Source organism: Onychostruthus taczanowskii, unplaced genomic scaffold, assembly GCF_017590055.1.
Source record: "Onychostruthus taczanowskii isolate IOZ18803 unplaced genomic scaffold, ASM1759005v1 scaffold45, whole genome shotgun sequence".
Classification (NCBI taxonomy): domain Eukaryota; kingdom Metazoa; phylum Chordata; class Aves; order Passeriformes; family Passeridae; genus Onychostruthus; species Onychostruthus taczanowskii.
The window spans coordinates 606,584-630,276 of record NW_024502014.1 but is presented as its reverse complement, the minus strand read 5'-3'; the positions used below and the strand labels follow the sequence as shown (position 1 = coordinate 630,276).

Here is a 23,693-nt window from a genome sequence, read left to right as displayed (position 1 = left end):
CAAGGAGAGGGCTGCTGAAAGGGGCCACTCTCTAGATGAAGTGGTGAGGACACACTGATTTATTTACATGTCTGTAAACAACTACCCTCCAGAAAGAGTGCTTTATTAAGAATTTGTCATGCTGATTCCCTCCACTGTAAGGTAGAACATTTAATCTGCTGAGTTCCAAAAATAGAAAAAACCCACTTGTATGATTGTTTATTTCCATGCTTAGCAGCACATACTGTGCTACGTCAATGGAAGATCGGTGCTAGGAAAGAATGTGGAGTATGCTTGAGAGGTCCAGCTTGGAGTCTTTCTGGCAAACTGGAAAGATGATTTTGGTCACCAGGCTTCAGGGATTTTAAAATCCCTGCTCAGCAGAACTAGTTCCTGGAAGCCACAGTCACACTCACCTGATCGACTTCATTTGCATAAGAGCGGCTGCCACGTGGGGACAAGAGAGGGAAGGAAAATCTCTGCACGGGCCTGTTAAAAAAACCCAAAACAACAGGACAGTCAGATGTGGAATATCTTATCCATACCCTGCTGCAGCAACATACACATGTAAAGGAATGTAGTGCTGCCTACATACATGATGTAGATTGTCATTTGGGAAGACAGAATCTAGTCTACACTTCTCCTTAGTCTGAGCCTGTGTGTTTCCTACAGTATAACACATTTGTTTCTCCAAAGACCTTGATGCTATTTCCAGCTGCAGAAGCTGTCTGGGTATTACAAAGTATTCTAAAATAGCTCCTGGTCTAGAGGCACAGAGCTGCTTTCACCAACAAAATGGGCAGTGCAGTGTTTGCATTTTCAAAAGCAGCAACACCCTCACTTAAGATGTGCACAAAGTTGGGGTATGGGAAGTTATTAATTTGTCTGATGAAGGTATTCTGCTGTGACATTGTCTCTGACACCCAGCCTGAGGCTGAATTTGCTTGAATTTGTCTTACTCCTTGTACACACAGCTCCATCCTTATTTCATCCTGGATGACACTTCTTCCCCTGCCACGTCTACCCATTAAATACACTTAGATTTTATATCCCCTTTTTGCAACTGTTTAAGCTAAGGAACACTGTCTTTGAGCAATACCTGCCATGCAGATCTGAAGCTCCTCCGCATAGTATGTGTGACTCCCAGATGACAAAACATATTCACAAAGACAGACCAGAGCAAAACAACAATGCCTTCCAGGAAATGAGATTCCATTTAGAAAAGCTATGTTACCCAGTAGCATCACTCTGACTTAAGTCTTGCCATCATTCATCAAAACTGGGCCTGAACAACAAATCAGACTGACCCCAAGCTCTGTCCTTGTCAATCACCTCTCTGGACTTTATCAGCTTTTTCATTTTTGTTTTGGGCACTGACATTGCCCTCCAGGAGCTTCTGGCCTTCCCTTAGACTTGCTGTACTTCATCTACCCTCTGGCTCCTCCAACAGCATCTCTCCTTCCCAGAGCTTATCTTCCAGGCTGCTTGTCGGTTTCTAAGTAAATTTACATAGTCATTCACAACTATCTCCAGCTCAGACATCACAGGCTCTAGCAGGGTGACCTGTGCTAGGTGACCTGTGCATAGCAGCTTGCAGATGCTCTGGCCTCTGAGCTGTATCTCAGGAAATCAAGGGATCTGTGAAGGCAGAAGCTTTGAACCAGATGGGAAAGGAGCTGACACATTCAGGCAACAGTGTTCACTCACCCTCCTGAAACAGCTAAGCTGTTTCTCTAACTTGGAGTGTCACAAGCCAAATCAGCTCTTGGAAGAGCTATAGCTAACTTAATTGCTGCAAAGGTCAGTCCCCAGGCAGTGTGTGTTAACATCACTGACCTGCAATCCTGGATTGAAACTTTTACCTCAACAGTAAGATTCTTGGTGTGTCTTAAAGTGCCCAGAAATGTTCATAACACTTATTTTATTTTAATGAACTTGGTTTTAATTTTTCAGTGTCATGTTTGGTCCTGTTATTTCACGGCAGAGCATTGATTTGCTGCACTGAATTCACAATAATCTGAAGAGAATACCTACTAGACCTTCTGCCTATCTTGACCTGAAGGCAAGGGGAAAAGAAGAACTGGCTGCTGCTGAGCAGGAAAGTCATCAGCAGGAACAACCAGGAAGTGATGTGAGCCCCCACATGATACACTAATGTACCATAAGCCGTTTTTGTCATTCTGCATCATTGAATTCTAGAGACCACAACAGAGACTTTTAGAATGCACAGATGGTCCTCAAATTGAATTTGTGCTTGTAATCATGCACTGCCTTTTCTCAGTTCTCCCCAAAAAAGGAGTAACCAGCTTGAGGAGTCAAGTACAAAAATGCTGCTTCAGTGCATTAAGACACTGGTATAGTGGCAGCACTGCCTTTCAATGAACAGCTGGATTTCCACTGCAGGTTTAGCAAATGCAACACGGGTTTGCCATGAGTACAAGACACATAAAGCACAAATACACAGTAAGCAAAACAGAAGACGGAAGAAAAAAAAAAACAAGAATATGCTGAAAATTCTTTCCTCAAGTTAATAAAACATTAATTTGTATTTTTAAGGCCACAGCAGATTCCTGCAGGTGAACTCTGGTGTATGTGGAGCAAACAGGAGATAAAAGACTCTGTCTGTTTGCACAGGAAATCTCTTAACAGCCTAGCTATCTCCAACACCCTGTTACCAGAGCCACCCCTGACCGTGATGATGCTGGACATCGCTATCAGCAGCAGCAGAGCAACACCGGAGGTGGCAGTTCTTGTTTAACAGGCCACGAGCCCCTTCTAAATGGCTTATGTGCAATTAGTGGTACACACACTGCTGTTTGGCAGCTCTGCTCTAAAACAAATCCAGGGAAAGCACTCAACTTGCTCTGAATTTGGACTAATAGGTTCCAATCATACAGCAATATAAATGCTGGGTTTTTTGCAGAGCTAGAAATTAGAATTAGATAGGCAATTTTCTGTTCATTTGCAGAAAAGAACCTGCTTAATCACTCACCCTACCTCCATTTCTCAGTAAAACCCTCCCTCTCAACCTTCTCATTTCATGGGATTCGCTGCCTCTTTAATCACAGGAAGTCACAGAAATATATGACAGTTTCTTGCACTGAAGCAAGGCCTACTTGCTGATATTCCAAAAAAAAACTCTTGATGGATACTGAATTAATGCGCTTTTAAACTTTTTAACTGCAATGTAAAAAAAAAAAATCCAACCTGTTAGCCAACCCCTCCTTGCATACAGAGTCCATCTCTGCTGTGCTCAGCTCAGTGGCTGAGCCCTGGCACAGGCTGTCCTGGCAGGTTCTAGAGCACCCAGTCTTGGAGATACTCAAAAGCCACCTGGACACAGCTCTGGGCAACCAGCTCAGAGAGGCCCTGCTGTAGCAGGGTGGTACTACATGACCTTCAGATGTCCCTTCCAACCTCAACCACCTTGTGACTCTGTAAATAAACTGTCCCACTGAAATCAAGTGAGTCTTTGACATGTGCTTTACTCAATATGTCACTCTTCCTTCTTTTCCACCAAGTTACTTACCTGAAGCCATTCCCTGGGTCCTTGAAATTCAGGGCTTTCACAGAGAAGTTCAAGAGAGGGCGGGACAGCTTGGTGGCCAACATGTTTTCAACTAGCACACTTTACCAAAAGCAAAACTATTCTTCCTTAGCTCTGCAACACAAGATAGCACCTCTGTTTTAGTTGCTCAATTATTTTGTAAGACAAGCTGACTCTCTGTATTTCAACAGGAAAATACAGTCCAAAGGAACTCATCTTCCCCCCTTGCAGTCCCTCACACAGAGATAAATAACTCAACCTTCAGCCACCCAAGATGCTTTTAAATATGGAAAAACATTATAAGTAAACTACCAAGCAGGGAGACATTTAAAGAAAATGTCAATTTCTCTTCTTTAATGCATCTTTAACTGGTTTCTTTGAAACAGGTAAAAATTAAGGTACTCATATGGAATATATTATTTCAAATGAGCTATATGAAATAACTTTAAATAAAAATATAACTTCAAGTCACAGGTGATGTTATGTTACAGGTTTCCAAAACAACCCCTGGCTTTACAGCTAGTACAGTCACGCAGTTAAAAATACATTTTTTGGTAATTAAGTAGCTGCTGATGCTGAACTAAGCACAGGGAATCACCAATAAACTCAATATCGAGTGAAAACATCTCAAGAACGAGACTTTGGTATGGAAAGTCAACTTCAATCATATTTACCTTGGATAAAACTAACCCAAGGCACAAAAACCATCTCCCAGTTCCTTTTACTGAAGCTGAGAAACGGCATCGAAATGTTAGGGGTGGTTTGCATCTCTGCCGAAGGCTGGGCCGCCACCGCGGCAGCTTCGGGGCCTGCTGGATACCAGGCCTGGGCTGGAAAACTGAAATTACCGCAGAGAGAGCAGCGGTGGGCACCGAGATGGGGAGGGAGGGGGCGGACAGGGCTCAGGAGGCTCGCTGGCTCGGCTAATCCTCAGAAATCCCGGTGGTTTGATCCAATTCGGGAGCACGGCTGCTGTCCCCGCGGGTTTTTGCGAGGTTTGCAGGGAGCGGGCGAGGCCGGAGGTCCGTTGCAGGTCCCGCGGGCCCGGCGCGGCCCAGCTCCTCTCCGGGACGCGGCTGCCGCGGTCCCAAACGCGCTCACGGCCCGGCCGAGGCACCGGGGGGCGCGGCCGCCCAGGCTTGTGGCGGCTGCGGGAGAGGCCGCGCAGAGGAGATGCCCGCGCCCCCCGCGGGCAAGGTCACCGTGCGAGCCGGCTGCCAGAGCTCCGCGGGGCCGCCGCGACCCACCCCGGCCCGCCCCGCGGCCACCCGCGCGTTACCTGGAGCCCGCGGGTGCCGGGCGCTGCTGCCGTTTGAATGAGGCTGGGCCGGGGCCGCGGTGCCGGGCGCGGCGGGAGGCGGGCCGGGGGCAGGGCCGGAGCGGCGGCGGCGATAGGCTGCGGCCATGCGGAGCGGCGCGGGGCTGCTGCTGGCGCTGGGTGCCGCGGGGGTGCTGCTCCTCCGCCTCCTCCTCCTCCTGCCGCGGCGGGCCCGCCGCGCCCTGCCCGTGAGTACCGCGGCGAGGGGCCGGGGCTCGCCGGCAGAGCCCGCCGGAGGAGCCCCCGAGGCCCAAAATGGCGCCGGGCCCTGTGGCCGGGCCGGGCTGGGCAGAGGCGCTGCAGGTGTCGAGGCCGGAGCCGCAGTGCCTGGCCCGGGCCGGGCTGGTGGAGCCGGACAGACGCTGTGAGGGGGGCGAAGCGCCGAGCTGGGCACGGCCCGGGGCGATGAGGGCCCTGCCGCGAGGCTCGGCCCGGCCGCGGTGCGGCGGGCGCTGCCCTCGGACCCCGCGGTGCGGCGGCTGCTTCCCCCCCGCAGTGTTTCACTGGGAGGGGGAACGTGTTCATGTAATCATAGAATGGCTTCGGTTGGAAGGAACCTTAAAGATCGTCCAGTTCCCACCCCGTTCCATGTGCAGGGACACCTTCCGCTAGACCAGGTTGCTCAGAGCCCTGTCTGCCTTGGCCTCAAACACTTCCAGGGATGGGGCATCCACAGCTTCTCTGTACAACCTGTGCCAGGGCCTCAGCACCCTCACAGTTAATAGTTTTTCCCCTAATATCTTGTCTAAACCTACTCTGAATTTAAACCCATTCCCCCTTGGCCTGTCACTACATGCTCCTGTAAATGGTCTCCCCTCACAATTACGTTGCCCCAAAGCTTTTTCTTTTCCAGGCTGAACAATCTAAATTCTCTCAGCCTTGTATCATAGGAGAGGTGCTCCATCCCTCTGACCATCTTGGTGGCCTCCTCTGGATGCACTCCAACAGGTCCATGTCCTTCCTGTGTTGGGAGACTGAAGCTGGATGCAGCACTGCAGGTCTCACCAGAGTGGAGAGAATCACCTCCTTTTACCTGCTGTCCGTGCTGCTTTGGATGCCCAGGATATGTCTTGCTCTCCAAGCCAGTGTTTTTGCTTCAGGACCTCCAGCTCAGCCTTTCCCCCCTGGAATGGCCAGATAACAGCTGTAGTCTGATTGCAGCCTTCCACTTCACTCCTCCATCCTCTCTGCTTCTCTTACTTTCCCCATCCCTGTTCCAGCTGAGAAAATACCTTCCCTTTAGTGAATATATTCAGTTCTTTTTTCTGGGATTGAAAACCTCAACTTTCCCAACCCTGGAAAAAGGAAAAAGCCAAGTTTCCTTTGTAGCTGCACTTGTCCTAAAATCATTCTGTTTGATAACATCCTGGGATGGTCAGGGGAGCCACAAATGGGAACAGGATAAAATAAAAAAACCCAAACAAGTGTCACATTAGAAAAAGATTAAGTCTAGGTAAGCATGCCATATTCCCAAATTGTCTAGAGAGACAGGCTGAAAAAGTAGCTTCAATTTCTTCAGTCCGTTCTGCAGTAAATGTATAATTCTGATAGATTAGTAAAATAATTTATACTATTTAATAAACTGGCCATATCCCAATAGGAAATGCTGTGTACATCTGAGCTGACTGCAGGTTAAAATGAGGCTGCTCTGCTAGGACTGCCTGAACTGTGAGGAATATTGTTGTGGATCACACAGCAAGCATAGACAGCGTTACTGTGCCCACACGGCACAGCAGCACCTCTGGTACAAGAAGTTATTCTGTGCTCCGAGATCCCAGGCACGCTGTCCCAGCACCCTGTCAGCACTGGCGTGCTGTCTCCCATGCAGTGCTTCCAGGCAGCCCTGTATGACCCCGAGTGAGAGAGGCACCTGAGTTCCTCAGAATGCTTATTAAGGTCACTGTGCTGATAGCTGGTCCTCTCTGCCTGTCCCAGCATTGAGTCAAATTAAGCTGCAGATTGGCCTTATCAAATTTCAGGAACAGGCCCATTAGGCATTATCTTCGGACTTTCAAAAGATAAGGGTGATTGGGCTTTCCTGAGTTCAGAAGTTTTTCTGGCAGGGGATCCCTTTGGCTGGGGATGGGGTTGATCCCTGCTGTCATCCCTGGGAGCCCTCTGTCCGTCAGGCATGGCACAAACAGGCACAGGTCCAGATGTGATATCCAGTACATCCTTGGGGGTTTGCATGCTCCTTGGTGCTGCTGGGGCCTCTGTCTGTTATGAGCCATGATGATGTAGTCATGTGTTTTATTACCAGCAATTAGGGTTATAGCAAATAACAATCACGAGATCCTTTTCAAACTGTAAGTTATCCTTCACTTTCCTTACTACTAAAGGCAGATGAGATGATTTTTAAACCTCATTTCTGTCTACATTTTGTTTGTTTGATTTGGGTTTCTTTTTTTTTTTTTTTTTTTTTTTTTTTTTTTTTAGGGAACTAATGATGTTTGAGGATTGGGTATCTTCTTTGCTTGCCTGACCTGTGTTCTGGAAGTGATTACAGCTGCCTATTTCCTGCACACTTCCTGCTCTTTTGGGAAGTCCTCTGCCTTCAAGATTCAGAGGCAAAGGCTCTAGGGAAGTGAGAGAGAAAAAAAAAGTCAAATCCTTTCTTTTTTCACAGGTCAGCTTGCTGAGTTATTGCAGGAGGTGACCTTGACAACTTCTGTGATCTGGTTAATGTTTGATTTTCACCTCTCTTGGAGTTGTGTCACTTAAATTAAATTCAGACTGAGCACTGTATATTTAATTCTCACTCATCTTTTGTCCTTTAGCTGTAGCTATCTTTAGACATTTAATAGAGCTAGTCTGTACCTGGGTGCTCTTTGTCTGAGTATAGGTTATAGTATAATGTTAATGTGGGTGTTTGTATTATAAATGCTGGATAGACTTTTGATCAGTTCTTGTTTCAGCTTCAGATCTTAACTCCCCTTTGAGAGCAATTACTTCAACATGAGCTATAGGACAGGGTGTAGCTTTATTTGCTTATTGTTCTCTGCTGAGGCTCACCCTGAGTTTGTGCAGCAATGCTCTGATCACTATAACCCTGCAATCATTCCTTACTGTTGCTTCACTTCACCACATGTCAGCAAAGCAAGAGATCAGAGCACTGGTGATTGACCCATTTCTCTCTGAAAATGTGTCTGGACCAGCCAGTGCAATTCATACATAAGTGTGTTCATATTCCACACGTTGTGAATACAGTAAAGGGCAATCTTAACTGCCAATATCTCCAGAGAGATCTAACTGACCTCACTTCCTTATTGCATCCTCTGCATTTTTATTGCTGTATCATGTTATTGCCTCATGGATATAGTTTCAGTTTGGAGGTTTGTGCAGCACAGCAGCTGGCAGCCTTCTAGCTGGGTTAAGTGTTAGTTCATTGCTTCACACCTGTGGCGAGGAGATGACTTTCAAGCAAAGACAGAGGGTGATCTGGGCAGTGTTTTGCTATAGCTTCTCCTCAGGATTTGGGATTCTGCTTTCATATCTAATCATACCAGATGGAATATCAAATCTTCTTTCTCAATTTACCTATCAGTCAAATGATAATGTAGGAGAGAACTGTAGGATTTGATAAGTTGTTCTTCTTAAGACTGCAGAGTTTCAGGAGGAAGCTCTAACCTGTAGTCACATTCCTGTGTGCTAAAATACAGCATGGAAAGTGCCGCATAGAGTGGGAGTAGGTGGGGAACAGACAGCAGTCACTCAGCAGCTAAAAGAGCTGCTGTACTGTTCAAGCCAGCGACATCCTGTAATTTGGATGTTCTCTAGGCTGCTTTTCTTACTATGAAATGGGAGATCATTAACTTCTTTTAAAATGTTTCTGTTCTGCTTTGGCCACTGATACTTGAAAGAAATAGTTACTGTTCCAGCTCAGGTATCAAGGCAACACAAATTGTTACAGACCAGCAACTGAATAAATTTGATTCGCAGGAGTTGGGAGGTGGTTGTCTCTGTGCACACCGGTGCCGCTGTCCCTTGCATCTGGAATTGTACCTGCCCTGGCTGCAGGACTGCAGGTGGTTCCTGCTGTGAGGCAGGGTGGTGGTGATGCCTGCATTATAATATCTGAGGGTATCCTGTGATTGTTTTCCCACACAGGCTGAAGGGAAGGCGGTGCTAATAACAGGCTGTGACAAAGGTTTTGGACACGCCTTGGCAAAATGCCTTCATGCAAAGGGATTTACTGTCTTTGCTGGATGCTTGCTCATGGTGAGTGGTGAAATTAATCAAATTCTTTTCTGATTAGAGAAAAACGCTTCTCCAATTAAAGCATCTTCATTTGCAGCCTCCATTTACCCTGGTTCAAGACCTGAGAGAGGAGCAGTGGGCAGGGATCTTTACATTTTCCATTGCTTCATCTGCCTGTTGTATCTTGTACCTCATTCCTGTAATTGTGAGCTCTTTAGGGTAGGGCTCATCTGTCAACTGCATGTCTGTACAGTAGCTTGTACAGTGTGGCCCTGTTCACTGCCAGAAGCCTCTCAGAAATACCACAACACCATAAATCTGATAGGCTGAGATTGCTGTGGCTTTCTGTCTTCCATGGCATCCCTGTTTCTGTCTTTCACAATGTAATTTTTTTGTGGACACTCTCCCCAAACTCATCTCCAGGCTGCCTCTTCTGCATTATTAAGGCTGTTTCAAAAATGTCTTGCAACTTTTCTTCTGCAGCTTCTGAACAGTACAAGCTGTTCAGTTTATGGATGGCTGAATAAACAAATTTACCATACATTTCTGACACCTTTAGGTCTGACTTCCTGTCACGTGTGTTTAGCAGGTGGCATCACTTATAAAAGATAAGTTTAGACACACTAAATCCGAAGTGGTTGCAGTCTCCTCATTCCAGTCCCTGCTCATGCAAAGGACTTACAATTTGGTGTTGTGAAACAATTTTTGTAAACTGGGCTGGCTTCACTTCCATGTCAGCTGGGATTTTACCTTTATTATGCATTTTTGCTGTATTGCTAGTCAAAACTCTTGTGTGATTTCTGACCTGAATTGTTCAAAATCAATTAATGGCTGCTCATTTCTCCATTTGAACATGACCACATCAGCACAGGTGCTCAGGGCATGATGACTACAGATTTTTGCGTACTGTGGAAGGTGAGAACAAACAAGGGTGGCCTTCTCTGCCTGTGTGATCATAGCAGACATTATGTTCTTCCACCACACCAGAAGGGAAAGTTATTATCAGCTGACATATTGTGTAACTTGAGAGCAAGAGAGTCCTGTTGGATTATTGCCACTGTTTGGAAATTTCCATAAGGAGCCTCTGTAATTCCTTCAGTAATCATGTCATTTGCTGCTTTGGAATGCCTGTCTCAGTGCTGATGTCAAGTTAGGCACTCTGCAGGGCAGCAGATGTAGGGAAAGGAAAGGAAAGGGAAAACAGGGTCGCTGAGGGGGCTGTTTGGAAGGCACATGCTAGTGTGGAGCAGAGAGGGACAGGATCCATTGGAAACCCCATAAAGAAATGAAATGCTCCTGAAGTGAGGCCTGTTTTCTTGCTTGCTTCATTGCTTGTGAGCTGCTGTAGGTTCCCAGCAGGGTCCGAGCAGCTGTAGGGGCAGTTGTGATGAGCAGATGCCAGGCTCTTAGTTCACACCTAGTTAGTCCATCACAATTTACATGCTTTTATACAGAGAATTACAGGATCCCTGATGTGCTACACCACCACAGACAGCTCTTGTATTAAATACAGCATAACAGACTGTGAGGTGCATCAGGAGCTTCTTAATGATCAGGCAGTCAAATATAAAGTTACAGGAATAAAAAGAATATTGCATGCAGGCTGGGATAGAACTGGAAAGGATCAAATGGAAAAGGGATTACGTTAAGCAAGGTCAAGTAAGTCCACTGAGAAAGTTTCTGTTAATATATTAGGATTAAGATGGAAAAAACACACAGAAATAGATTATTAAATAACCTTAAAAGTAGAAACTACAGGAAAAGTTGAGATAATTTTTTTTAATTTTCTTTGATCTTATTGAAAAAAAAATTTTTTTCATATGCCTACTGCCAGCAGTTGCCATGAGGACTGTAGGCAAGAAAAGATAAAGAACAAGGGATGTTTATATAAATTAATATGCTCAAGTTCACCAGACCTGATGAAACATACTTAAGGACATTTAGAGGATGAGCCGTTGTGATTTCTGCCCCATGGGTGATATTTTCAAGAGCACCTAGAAGCCAGGGGATCTCCAGAAGCCTGGAAGAGGACAGATATCATACTTCCCTTCCCAAAGGAGATAGACCTCTGGAATTGCCAGCCAGGCAGCTCACCTTCAGCTCACTTGATGGAATTGCCACACACTGCCCTGTCAGTTTTACAGATGACTGCATCATAGTGTGATGCACCCTGCCTGTATAAGTTTACTGGGAACAAACTGTGCTGTGTCCGTCTAATCTCATTTTGGCTAAGCAGCAGACTGGCTAAAGGGGAGGGGAAAAATGTATCCTGAGTAAGAGTTTTGTCACAGTTTGTTACATGAGTTACATGCTCATGATAGTCTCATGAGCAAACTCATCCTCTAAGTGACTGCTGTTTAGTCCCAGGACCATATCCTTGGAAGTACCCCCCAGAAGAGAGTTTGCACTCAGAAAAAAATATGCACTGAACCATGCAGAGAAGATTATAGGCCTTTTGGGGAACAGGGTTCTAAATGATCCTGCCAGGTTGGATGGAGTCTGAAATCAGTTACGTGGAATGCAGTAATGACAAGCACGAGGTGCTGCGCTCAGGAAACGCAGGAAGGCAGCGCGTGGATTGGCAGCAGGGTGGGAAGGAACTGGCGCACACGGAGTGAGATGGCTGCATCCATGGAGCTCAGCATTGTTCCTGGCTTCCTGCTTCCCCCTGACATTTCACTGTGGGTGCCCCAGTGCTCGCCAGGACCTAATCCTGAATCCCAGGAGCTTCCCTGGGAAAAAGCCATGGCTGTGTCTGTAATAGGGGGCTCTCCACTAATGAACATCTGTGTGATCTGCCTCTCCTCAGCACCACTGCACTGGGGTCCTCCAAACCAGAACAGGGGAGAGGAGCAAAGGGAAGGGGAGGCAGCCAAAAGCTGAAGCAAGTTTCCTCAGCTGGGTAGAGAGGGTTTGTGGAGCTGCTGGGATTCTCAGCCAGGAGCAGCCCCTGCTAGTCACAGGGTGGGGTGGGCAGGCAGAGCCTGCAGGGCTGCCAAGGCAGGATAACCAAGGGATAGGAGATAGCTGGGAGGAAACCACACAGTCCCATTGAAGGCCTATGGAGAGAGCTTGGGAAGCAGGATGGGCTGGATCATGATGGCTTTCAACTCTTATGGAACTGGGAAAGGGAAGCTGGGAGATTCTCTGAGTGGACAAAAATCAGACAGCAAAGGGAATTGGGGGGAGGCTTTGCAGGAGCAGTTGGGCCATTGCTGCCAGCACCTCACTTGATTTGTGCTGCTGTGTGGCTGCTGCTGGTAAAGATCATGAAGATCATCCCCGGGAGGACAGTCTGGCTGCTCCCATGGGAACTGCTTCAGGTGTTATCCCAGCCAACAAATCTACCATTTAAAAAACAAGGAGGAAGTACCATGTGGTACCTAACAAGGAATGTACTTAAAGCCCCTGAAGACCACAGAACATAAGATTATGTTCATTTGCTTCCATAAATATCTGTAGCTGCTTCATTTGTGAAGAGGTGTTCTGAACAAAAGAATTAAGCTCTTTGTTTTACAGTTAAATAGTGGCTACGGTGGTGTCTGCAACTATGAAAAGTGGTTTTGTCACAGTTTGATGTTGCATGTTGAAGTCAGTCTTCCAAAATCAATATGTTTTGTCAATAATGAGTAAATTGTAGCTGGGAGGGTAACTTTGCAGATAGAGTTGCATCAGTGATAGGGGAAAATGAATTTCCACATGAACAATACAAACAATTTTTACTGGATTTTAAGTTGCCAGCCTATGACTTTGTTTCTCAAAAAGCAGTGGAAATATTTCTTCCTTATTTTATAAGTATTATGCAAGATTAGAGAAAAAAATGCAGGGAAAGGTCTTTTCAGTGCTCAAATGACAATTGGCCCTTGCATGCAGATATAGTTATGGCTTTTTATATAGGCCATATATTTTTATATTATGCATAAATCTCTCTCTTTACAAGCTGAATTTGCTCCACTTTATTCACTTTTAAGTAGTGGAAATTTGCTTTATAAAACATGGTGAGATGCAGGAGCATCTTCTAGAAATACAGTGAGGCATCATACAACCCTCATCTGTTTCAAAGGGAATATAATATTTTGGTGACCTTGTTGTTGACTACTTGTAACATCACTTTGAGATTGTTTTCATGGCTAGATAAGAGGGCCAACACAGCCCATCACCACATTTGATGTGCATTAGAAAAGCTTCAAACTTTGTTTGCTGTTCTTGTTGTACTGGGAAAGAAGTCAGTTGTGAAATGACATTCAGCCGTGAGGCCAAGAACTCATTCCTACTATTGTGATAATGCCAGTGTAACTATATATTGATTTTTAAGAGAACAGCCCTGTTTTGCTCACATTTGTGATGGACATTTCAGCCCTTTTCCTTCATTATGTGTCATTGTTCACTGGACTGAAGGTGGAGATGAGATGTTGTATACTATATGAATTAAATAGCCTGGGATATTTATAAAAAAACTAAGCAGTTACATGTTTTTTATATCTTCCTGGCTGCAGAGGCTGCTGAGCAGGTGACTGTGGGTGGATTGCTTGCCTTGTTTGCCCTTGTGCTGTGGGAGTTGGTATCAAGTGATAAAGGAAGAGTGGCAGCCAGGCATGGTGACTCACCAATTCATAACTTCTTCCTTCCTAATGAGGCAGAGCTTGTGATTCAGGGAATAGTTTTGTGAATTAAATCTCAAGCCTGCTGTGGAACTGTGTAGCTAATCTGTGCTCTTTTCACTTTTATTTGTTATTTACTACCTGAGCAAGGCTGTAAGGCTTAGGCAGCAATCTTGCCTGGAAGTGAGCAGGTAAAATTTGGAATTTTAACTGTCTTCACATTTGACTAAATTAAAAAAAAAACAAAAAAAAAAACCACCAAAAAAACCACAGTAGAAGCAGAATCTCTAATGATAGTGGGATGGGAAGGAAAGAAAGGAAAAGGGTGGAAAGGAAAGCAAAGCCATGAAGTTCTTACTGCCTATAGAGTGAAAAAAAAAAAAAAAAGGTTCTTTCTTCCTTAGCCAGAATCTCCTTTCATGCCTCATGTCTGTAATTGTGCTGCTGTGTAGCAGATCTTCACTGAGCAGGTATTCCTGAACATCTGACTCCAATTTCTGTACAAGTTATGTTACCTGTAGAGCACAGAGACCGAGGCAGCGGAGAGTCACCCATGGTTCTCCCCTGCTGGCACAATATTTCAGCATGTTAGAGATGTGAAACCCATCATGAGGAGCCAAGAGCAAGGTGGGCTTTGTGGTGCTTCAGGTCACTGGGTCACTGATGCAGTTCTGGAAGTGGTGCTGGAGGGAACGGGAGGATGGCACACTGGTTTGTGCATATTTGTGCACCAAGTTTACACCTGTGTGTGCAACATCAGTAGCTTCTATTTCCTGTCCATCTGAATATACCTGGCCCCAAGCTGCATTGCTGTTCTTGGTCCATCTTAGTGGGACACCTTTGTGTTCTGCTGAACAGGATGAGAATGGAGATGGAGCCAGGGAGCTGAGGAACATGAAGTCTGACCGGATGAAAGTGCTACAGATGGATGTGTGCAGTGACCAGGAGGTGGCTCAGGCTGTGGATTTTGTGAAGAGGACCCTGAAGGAGCCAGACAAAGGTATGTAGGGATCTTTTGCTCACAGAATCCTTTCTACAGAGCAGGCCATGCATTGACCAGGTCTTTCTCTTGTGTGCATCATCAAAAGAGGGTTAACAAGCCTGAAGGTCTGTGACAGTATGTGGCTGGCAGTCAGGCTGTGCTGTACCCGGGTCAGTGAGGACAATTGTCTTGCTATTGATGTAGCAGCCACATGGAAAGAGACCAAGACTGGCTGGAGGATTAGGCTTTAACTCTACATCCCATAAAAAGCCATGAGTGGCAGCAAGCCCACAAGTATCTGTGTCTTTGTCCTTGAATGTCTGTGAAGGGCACAGAACAGCCAGAGCTTGATCCCTTCCTTGCACTCCTGCCACACATGCTCCTAGCTTGTGCAGACCTTGCAAGTGACCCTACTAATGAAGAGGTGATGGGCCTTGGCTGCTTACTGCTGTCCCCTCTGCTGTGTAGGTACAACTGAGTGCTGAGCTGGAGCACAGATTTGAACTGCCCCCAAACCTGGATTAATCTTCAGTCAGATCAATCCGTGTTTTCAGTTTGCCATGCAACATCCCAGAGGAGATGTGAAGTGGAATCCAGAGTAGGCTTGGCACAGATGACCTTAACCCACATGTCACCTTAAGCATGAGTCCAACTCAGGGATCCCAAAAGCACATCAAGGGAGATAAGAGTCCCATCTTTCCTTCTTAGAAGTGCTTTGGAAGTGGGATGTGAGTTACAGTCAGAGCCTGATGTGACACCACCTGTCTTCTTCCCATGTGATGAGGTGAGACTTCTTGCCCTGCATAGGCTTTTCTGCAGCCTCTATGCCAGTAGCAAGCTGGCCAGCAGCTGTAGGCTCAGTCTGAGGGTGAACTGAAGTTTGACATCTGTGGCTTCAGGACTTCAGGGTTGTGACTTGAAAGTGGTTGCTCATCTTGAAGCTTGGATGAGTCTGCCATGGCCCTGGTTTTGTTCACAGCAAGTATTAAGGCAGTAAATAACAGCAGCTCTAATCTTCATGCATATTACATGAGCACACCTTTTCTAAAACAAGCGTATGAAATGTAACTGAGTAATGTACCAGCTCTGATCCCACACATGTTCTCTCTGCATGATTTTTCTTCCTACACAATCACCCAGCCCTCATCATGCTTTTCACAGCTTCTTAAGCTTTTCCTGAAGAGCCCAGCAACAGCAGAAAGCCTTTTCCCACTGAGTGAAATCTTGGAAGGGAGCAGCTCTATTGCTTCTATAAATGCAGCAGTGTTTGCAAAACTGTGTGTGTAGCAGGGACAGAGAAGTCTTGCATCCCTGATCAGCAAGTTGGACTGGTTCCTCCTGTAGCTGTTTGCCTCAGCACCGTGTGCAAAGAAACAAAGGCTTCTTTTCAGGCCCATTGGTGTGACTGAGGTTTGAGGCTTCCCAATAAATTGTGCTCAATAAAAAGGTGCTGGAACACAAAGACTATTGAGACTGAGGTGCCTTGCGCAGAGGTGTGGTTGCACACTGAATGTGGCCCCAGAGGAGCTAGTGCAGAACAGTTTTTGGGCTGTACAGTTCTTTAGACCTCTTCTCCCTGTGCTATGCACGTAAGGCTGAACTCTTTTGATAGGAGTGCCCATTTGTTTTTGGTCTTATGTAGTTCCCACTGTATTGTTGACTCTAGAGACGTAATAGTGATAAGGCTCTGCTCAATAAACACACTGCTGTCCAGCAAACAGACCTGTGACTGGGCTCCCCTCAGCACTTTGTTCTCTTTGTAACGTGCCCTGATCTGCGAGCAATGGAATTCCAACAACAAACTATGGTAAATAATGATTCAGGGACGTTCATGAGAACTAACATCACAACCCAGGAAATGGGAAATTGTTGTACAGAAATTTACAGGAATTTGTAAGGAATGCTATGCAGAGGTCAGTTTGTGACCAACAGTTTATGTCTTTGGTAAATTCCTACCAAATTTTCTCAGCATGTTGTTTTGTTAGTGGTGAAATTACTCTGAAATTACAAAGGGACCACATTCAGGGTGAGATGCTGTGCTGGATGCAGATCAGTGTGAATTTCAGTCATCTTGACTCACTAAAACTGGGAGCTTCAGTACACAGGTGTACACAGCTGGTCAACAGCCTTAGGGAGAAAAACCTTATCTGGAAACAGGGCAGGGTTACTGGGACCCATGTGAGTCAGTCTGCCAAGGGCACGTTCATGTTTTTAAGTGCAACAAGAGGATGAATTCCATTGCACATTGGCAGAGTATTGCAATTTGCTTATAGGACTATGTTTGGTAAAATGCATGGTCACTATCTGACTGAATCAATACAGGGTGAAAGTTAAAAGAGTTTCATGCATAAGAGTAGGGGAGCTGTGAAGCAGAGGCAGGGCAAATAGCCCAAAAATTTCTGAGAGAGAGAGCTTGATAACTTTTATCAACAGGGTGGCATGACATTGGTGCTTTTGATAGCAATGTTGGAGCTCCTTGGACATGAAGACTCCTTCTTAGCCCTGTGTTAGTTCTTGGTAAGAGGAAGGTGCTGGAGTGGAAAGGGGCCCAAATTTCAACTGAGTCTAATGCAGCCACGACAGTCCAGCCCTGACTCCAACAAAGTGAAAAATAACCATGGTGTATGGCAGGATATCTAATGAGGAGCAACTCTCCTGTCTTGTTCCAGCTCCTCTGTTTGTTCCTCATGCAGTTTATGGCTGCATAGTCCCATGCTTCAATAAATCCATGAAGTATGGATTCAGCCCTACAAATGCTTGCCACTGAGAATCCTGCAGTAATAGCTTTGAAGGGTCAAGTCCTTGCTGGCCCCCTAAGTTCTGACATGCAAAGGGCTCATCACAGAAGCTCTTGGGAAGTGCAGTCAATTTAATTTTCACAGGACTGCATGTGCAAAAGACATTAATTTTTAAATTCCAGTAGTTGCAAGGGTTGGTTGTAAGTTTGCTAACTCCTGATAAAGTTAGGGTTGAGGGAAACCAAATACTTGGACTAAAATACAGCAGCTGTTGGCCATGAATGTACAGATCAATACCATGCACCCTCCAAAACAGCGAGCCAGAGTTGTGAAGGGGATTAAGAAAACAAAAATACCTGTTTTCTTTCCTTTTTTCCCCCTCCTAATTGTGGGACAAAGTTCAGCCCCTTTCAAATTGCAAAATTCATTATAAAGTCACTCAGTGGAGGCAAACCTGGGATCAAGAGGAGGCTTAAAAGAGAGTCAGATGCAGCCTTATAAATCCCTGGAAGAGCATTTGACTGTACAGGAGATGGTCAAGAGGCAATACCTGTGTGGCCCCATCACTTTCCTTGATGTTCCAAACAAGCCCCTGGTAGAGGAAGACCGTATTTCATCTCCTTGCTGGATTTTTCTCTACAACTTATTTCTACAAAAGTACCCAGTTCTTTGTTAAGGTTTTAGGTTACTGTGAACAACAAGGAAAGTCTTTTCTCTATGACACTCTTCCTTGTCCCACTCTTTAATCATGTGTTTCTTGGCAGGTCTGTGGGGCCTAGTGAACAACGCTGGCATCTCAACCTTCGGAGAGGTGGAATTTGCAAGTTTAGACAACTACAAGAAGGTGGCAGAGGTCAACCTATGGGGCACTGTGAGGGTGACAAAAGCTTTTCTGCCCCTCATTCGCAGAGCTAAAGGTACATGCTGGGCAGTGGGGTAAGGCTCAGAGCTTTTGTAGCACAGCAAAGAGATGTAGCTAGAAATCCAGGCTGTCCTTGGGGGAATGCCTGTGCAGTCCAAAGAGGGTTTCTGAGGATGCCATGTAAGCATTTGGTAGTACAGGCTATTCTTGGGGCAGGCCAGGCACCTACACAGTAGGTGTTAAACATCCAAGATATCAAAGACCTTTGTGCAGTGTTGGCAGACATCACACAGACAAGATAATCCAGAGTCCACAGAGCGGTCATGTTTGGATAACTGCATCTTCTCCCTTCATGTTATTCCATTCACAGGTAACTTCAGGTAGTGACAGAATAAATGAGAGTCAATGACAGCCATTTCAGATATCTTACAAGACAATGGGATTATCAAAACTCTTTGTTTTATATTGAAAAAAGATATGTATGAGCAGACTCTGAAGAGCTTCTTTATTTAGCATGTGTGGGAATGATGGTACAGGTGTGTGTTCTGGGAGGACAAAAGGGGGCTATATTAAGATTGCTCAGATGTCATTCCCAGACAGTAATTAACCACTAAACAAATTCTATCTATCTCACTACAAAAAGTATCTTACCCATCAGGTCAGCAGGTTGATCTCACAATCTCTCTAAGTTACACTTAGGTCTGGAATGAGACAGTAGAGCTGTCCACTTGTTTCTCAGCTAAAATTTCGAGCTGCAGAAGGGTGTTGTGCTCCATGGTTGTGAAAATTCTCTCTGTAAAAATAACTGGTGGAATTTCAAGTGCTTGTTTATAAGTGTATCTGAAACCATAGTGCACATGTCTTGCCTTGGATGAATGCTGAGACACACAGAGAAGTGACCACTGCTGTCACTGCCCTGAGGCAGCGCCGCGAGGGCTGTCACAGGCTGTTGGCAGGAATTAGGACAATTGCTCTCCACTGCCCCATGAACAGCAACACAGCAAGTCTCCTCTTGTTTGTTCCAGGAATGGCCACTGTAGAGACTTGTGGCTGACCAGCTGAGTGAGTGGGTTGTGCTGCTCATGCTGCAGGTGCAGAGAAATCTCTGTTCATTCTCTGCCATCCAGCTCAGATCTAAAAGTGCACACGTGTGTTAGGCAGATGAGCTGTCAAGCTTGCAGAAAGAACCAGAATACTTGTATGGCATCACAGAGTTGTGAGCTTTGCAGCTCATGACAATCCAGGCTGGGAGCTTGAGCCTTTCTCTAGCAAAACAATGGGTGAGGCACACTCCTGAGAACACACAGCTAGCAGCCTCGAAGATGGTACTTCCCTACTTGGAAATTAGGAATGAAATGTCTCATATACTTTGTAAATTCTTTGATGCAGAGGTAGGCATATGCGCCATCCACTGGAAAACAGGGGTTAGCCTTGCTTGAGGCAGGAGAGAAAAGCTTCATGACAGGGGTGTGCATTCAAGATTCAGATTTTAGAAATCAGCATCATCCCACTAAGTACCCTTTTACTGGGATGTTCTGGCTGCTGCTTCTGCGGCTCATCCCCGCTCCCTGATCTTTTCTCTCTAGGCCGTGTGGTGAATATCACGAGCATGTTGGGACGCATGGTGAGTCCATCTCGCTCCTGCTACTGCGTTTCCAAGTTCGGGGTGGCGGCGTTCTCCGACTGCCTGAGGCAGGAGATGTACCGCTGGGGCGTCCGCGTCGTCCTCATCGAGCCCAGCAACTTCGTGGCAGCCACGGGCATCCTGACGGCAGCCGGCATCGACAGGCAGGCCGAGGCTTTGTGGAGCGGGGCCACCGACACCGTGCGGGAGGACTATGGCAGCGAGTACTTCACTCGCCACGTGGCCCTGATGAAGTCCTTCGTGAACAGCGGCCTGAAGGACATGTCTCTGGTCTTGAATGACATCACCGAAGCGCTCACGTCCCCGTGCCCGAAGAACCGCTACAACCCCATGGAGACCTACTGGTGGGTGAGGCTGCAGGTCATGACCCACCTGCCCACAGCCATTGCCGACTGGCTTTACGTCCCCGGAGCCACCCTGTAAACAGGCATCCTTCAGGCATCCCTCCAGGGCTCCTACTCACACACAGGCTAGGGCTCACCTCTGCACTCCTTGCTGCTGTGTCTCCCCTGGAATGCATATTCTTCCACTTTGACTTGTGGCTTCAGGTCGTGTGTTGTGGAATGCTAGAACATCATGTTTTTTTAGTTCTTTTTTGTTTCCTCGTTCTTGTTGTTTGTATTTCTTGCTGTGCTGATTAAAGTTGAAAGGTGTTTTCCTTTTAACTATGGAGGAAGCAGAGGAATGTAAATATAACATGTGAAATATGTGGCTAGTGTAATTAGGTCAGCAGATAAATTTGGCTTAATAATGGGCTCTTGCTTTTCCTTACAAGGACAAACTGTTAATAGCAGAGCAAAGCTGTTGCTATGAGATGGCTTGAAGGGAGAAACTAAAATGGGAAACAAAAGCAGAGTTTTTGGTTGAAAATGGGTCAGTCATAGCCTTCCATTGTTTTCCTGATACTGCCAAGAAGCTCTGCTGTGCTGTGACTGTCTGCTCTTTCCAGGGAAACAGCAACACTGCCTCTAAACTGCCTCATTACCTCGCTGCAAGGAAGGGTTCTTCCCTCCCAGCACTGTGCCAGGAGATGCCAGAGCCAACAACTGGGCACATGATGGGCAGTGAAAAGCCCTACTAATAATGAGGTCTGAGCCATCTCTCAGCAGCCCCTCTCCACCTGCTGCTGCTGAGCTTTGTGGGACAGGCTTTAAGCTGCTGTAGCAAACAAATTTGGCTTCTCCGACTACTACCTTACATGCCTGAGCTGTTCAACTGTGATACAGACACTGTCCAGCCATCCCCCTGTTTCCCTCTGGCTGGTGAGGGAGATGTTGTTGGCTTTTCCAAATCAGTTTTTTTTCATTTATCCTCTGCATTTGAACAGTGATGGGGCACTGTGCAGCTAGTGTGGCCTGACTATGAGCTCTGGAAGGATGCTTTAAGGCACACATTTCCTATTTTTAATATTGCACAATGAAATCTCCATGTCACACAATCATCTTCTCAATCTACCTCTTGGTATATGATATGATATATCTTGCCCAGTATCCCAAAGGGTCTCTTCTGTTGGCCATATGCAGGATTTTGGTAATGTTTTCCAAGTGCATGGCTGCCTGCCATGATCCATTCCCTGTGTTCTAGTGGTGACCACTGGTGGAGCAGCCAGTGAGCTGCAGTGCTGCTGGCCAGGCTGGGACCTCAGCCTCTTACTCTTAGGGACCAGCTTTTCCTTCCACTCTTTTGCCTTATTTGAGATTAAGTGGCTGTGAAAAGAGCTTATTGATTGCTCTTTCTTCATCTGTCTCCGCTAGCTCTGACTTGGAAACTGTGCCTTAAGCTTTTTGTATGGCATTGTCTGCAAATTCTTGGAGTCTGCATGCAGCCATGAATGCTGTGATGCCTTCAGGAGGAAAGCAGCTTTCCCTTGGAGATGCTGTCAAGGCAGCTTGTCTTACAAGTAACAACTGCTAGAAATACTGCTGTGCAGTTTGTGTCTTTTCGAGATCATCTGCACGTGGAGATTTCCTGGGATTCAGGACCCAGAAGGATCCCACTGAACTGCAGCTTAGCAGTAATCACTTCTGCCCCCTGCACTGTGAAATGTGATTAATGTTAAGTAGTTCTGATTTGCACAGAGAGAAAAATAAATGGTAAGATTTTTAAAGCATATGTCTCTGGCTCCAGTGCTCATTTCTACATTTGTTTTCCCACCTCTTTTGAATCTGAGGTTGTGATTTAATTAGGTTCAGTAACTAAGGAGGTGGTTTAATAATAACAATTAATGATGTTTCAGCAGATAGTAGGACTGTGGAGGCTCAGTGAGAACTGCCTGGGGCAGAATGGGCAGCATGGCCCATTTCCTCAGCAGAAGGCAGTTAGTGAGGCCTCTCTGTAAACAGAGGCACTATCACTGTTTGTATTTTGTGTGGTTTCCCTCGAAGGAGGTAGTTTAGAGCAGTGCTGTGCATTATTCATTGCCTCAGCACTCTTCATGTAACTAATCCAAGGGCTACAGCTGCCTGGTAATAAGGATTAGCTCCTCTCAGGGATAGAAGGGACACTGGCAAGCCAAGAAGTGTCCCAGGCTGTGCAAGGACCTCGTGGTTGATCCAGGGTTAGGATTTCACAGCATGTGAGCCCCAGTCCCCTCCTCTGCCCCCCGAGAAGCTCAGGAGGGCTGTTAGTGTCTGATCTGCTTTCTGCCTGGGAAGAGAGCTCTGGGTGTCTGGGGGCAAGAGAAGAGTACGTTTCACTCCACAGTTGCACCAATATGGCATTGAGGGCAGGTTTTTGTTATGCTGGTGGGTAACAGAGGGAAGAAAATGCAATTCCAGTTGACAATGACCTTCAAAGCCAGAGAACAAAACAGAGAAGTTCAGTGAAATCCCATGGAAGTCCATGCTCATTGCTGCTATGGTTATCCTACACAGAGGACTTATACTGCCAAAGCTTGCCATGGCTTTTTTTTTCAAGCACCAGCTGCTGAGGCTGTGGCACTGTCCTACCTTTTTCTGCATGTTTCTCACAATGCTTTGGAAGGCAGTGATGGTCCAGCTCCTTAGTGCACCCCTTAGCCTTTGTGAAGTGATCCTGGTTTTCTCTTCAGATTGACAGGTGTTCTGTGATGGCACTAGGAGCCAAGAGGTGGTCAGTCCTCTGCATGCCATGTTTGCTGTGGTTTACCTTAACACAGCAAGGAGCCTCCTGGGGTTTCCCAAGCAATCACCGCAAGTTTAGATACTCCAGATCACTTCAGATTCTTTGTGTCTTGACCAAAACACAAGCCCTAAACCAGTATCAAGTCTCAGTGTATGTTGCAGACCTCAAGGCATCTGTGGTTTCTGATTTAGCTTCAATATGAAATCTCCCCTGGCAGCAAGGGCAAAGAGTTTATTGTGGGTGAAGAGAATAAAGATCATCTCTAAAAGCCAAGAGAAACCAAATGACTCTTCTGAATGGCAAGAGCTGCAGAAGTGGTTCATTTGAGGCAGAGGCAAGATGCAACAAGTTCCTGTGGAAATCCTTCACTGACAGTCCTGTGTTCACCTCTTCAGGGAGCTACACAGAGGATGGGAATCTAAACTTCTTCCGAGCATCACAAGTCTGATGACTTAGGTTTGCTGTTCTGCTGTGGCTGCAGATCTCCAGCAGCTGTGGAGTTGGCCAGGAGGCTGCTGTTTAGAATTTGAGAAGCACTTCTTGCACATCTGGCTTTGAACTCATACCTGAGAAACTGCCCACTGCCAGAAATGTTCTTGGGAAAAGGAGGCCAGTGATGGCAGTGCTTTCACACACAGCAGTGCCCTGAAACCAGGATGGGAGATAATTCAGCACAGCTCTCCTCTGCCCCAGGTCAGGGTCTTCTGCTTCTGGTGGCCTCT

At 46.2% G+C, this 23,693-nt stretch overlaps 2 protein-coding genes across 8 annotated transcripts in view; one reads left to right on the top strand and one right to left on the bottom strand.

The window, feature by feature from the left end:
- BDH1 (3-hydroxybutyrate dehydrogenase 1) overlaps positions 1 to 4,919 on the bottom strand; it is a 58,648-nt gene extending 53,729 nt beyond the window's left edge. For 2 of the 4 annotated variants that reach the window (XM_041414494.1, XM_041414490.1), the window contains exons 1-3: positions 4,806 to 4,919; positions 3,509 to 3,640; positions 396 to 468 (exon numbers count right to left, since the gene is read on the bottom strand). In XM_041414494.1, the coding sequence (XP_041270428.1) occupies positions 396 to 468; positions 3,509 to 3,591 (156 nt within the window). In that variant the 5' untranslated portion in view covers positions 3,592 to 3,640; positions 4,806 to 4,919. Of the gene's footprint in view, positions 1 to 395; positions 469 to 3,508; positions 3,641 to 4,200; positions 4,352 to 4,374; positions 4,718 to 4,805 lie in introns of those variants that run through there. The other 2 variants (XM_041414493.1, XM_041414491.1) reach the window with 2 other exon arrangements.
- LOC121341178 (D-beta-hydroxybutyrate dehydrogenase, mitochondrial-like) lies at positions 4,903 to 23,491 on the top strand. 4 transcript variants are annotated; one of them, XM_041414496.1, is made up of 6 exons: positions 4,903 to 5,032; positions 8,952 to 9,062; positions 14,501 to 14,642; positions 18,127 to 18,279; positions 19,811 to 20,213; positions 23,367 to 23,491. In XM_041414496.1, exons 1-6 carry the CDS (start codon positions 4,931 to 4,933, stop codon positions 23,425 to 23,427), a joined length of 972 nt encoding a protein of 323 aa, XP_041270430.1. In that variant the 5' UTR covers positions 4,903 to 4,930; the 3' UTR covers positions 23,428 to 23,491. The 4 variants fall into 4 exon arrangements, with proteins under 4 accessions (XP_041270430.1, XP_041270429.1, XP_041270432.1 ...); XM_041414495.1 differs by lacking the exon at positions 23,367 to 23,491 and having other exon boundaries at positions 19,811 to 21,923; XM_041414498.1 differs by lacking the exons at positions 18,127 to 18,279; positions 23,367 to 23,491 and having other exon boundaries at positions 19,811 to 21,923.
- Positions 23,492 to 23,693: the final 202 nt, after the last annotated feature.

Excerpts from the sequence above, each read along its gene's own strand:
- LOC121341178 (XM_041414495.1), top strand. The coding sequence starts at position 4,931 with ATGCGGAGCGGCGCGGGGCTGCTGCTGGCGCTGGGTGCCGCGGGGGTG. Across the intron at positions 5,033-8,951 it reads GGGCCCGCCGCGCCCTGCCC|GCTGAAGGGAAGGCGGTGCT; the intron begins GTGAGTACCGCG and ends TTTCCCACACAG. Across the intron at positions 9,063-14,500 it reads TTGCTGGATGCTTGCTCATG|GATGAGAATGGAGATGGAGC; the intron begins GTGAGTGGTGAA and ends TCTGCTGAACAG.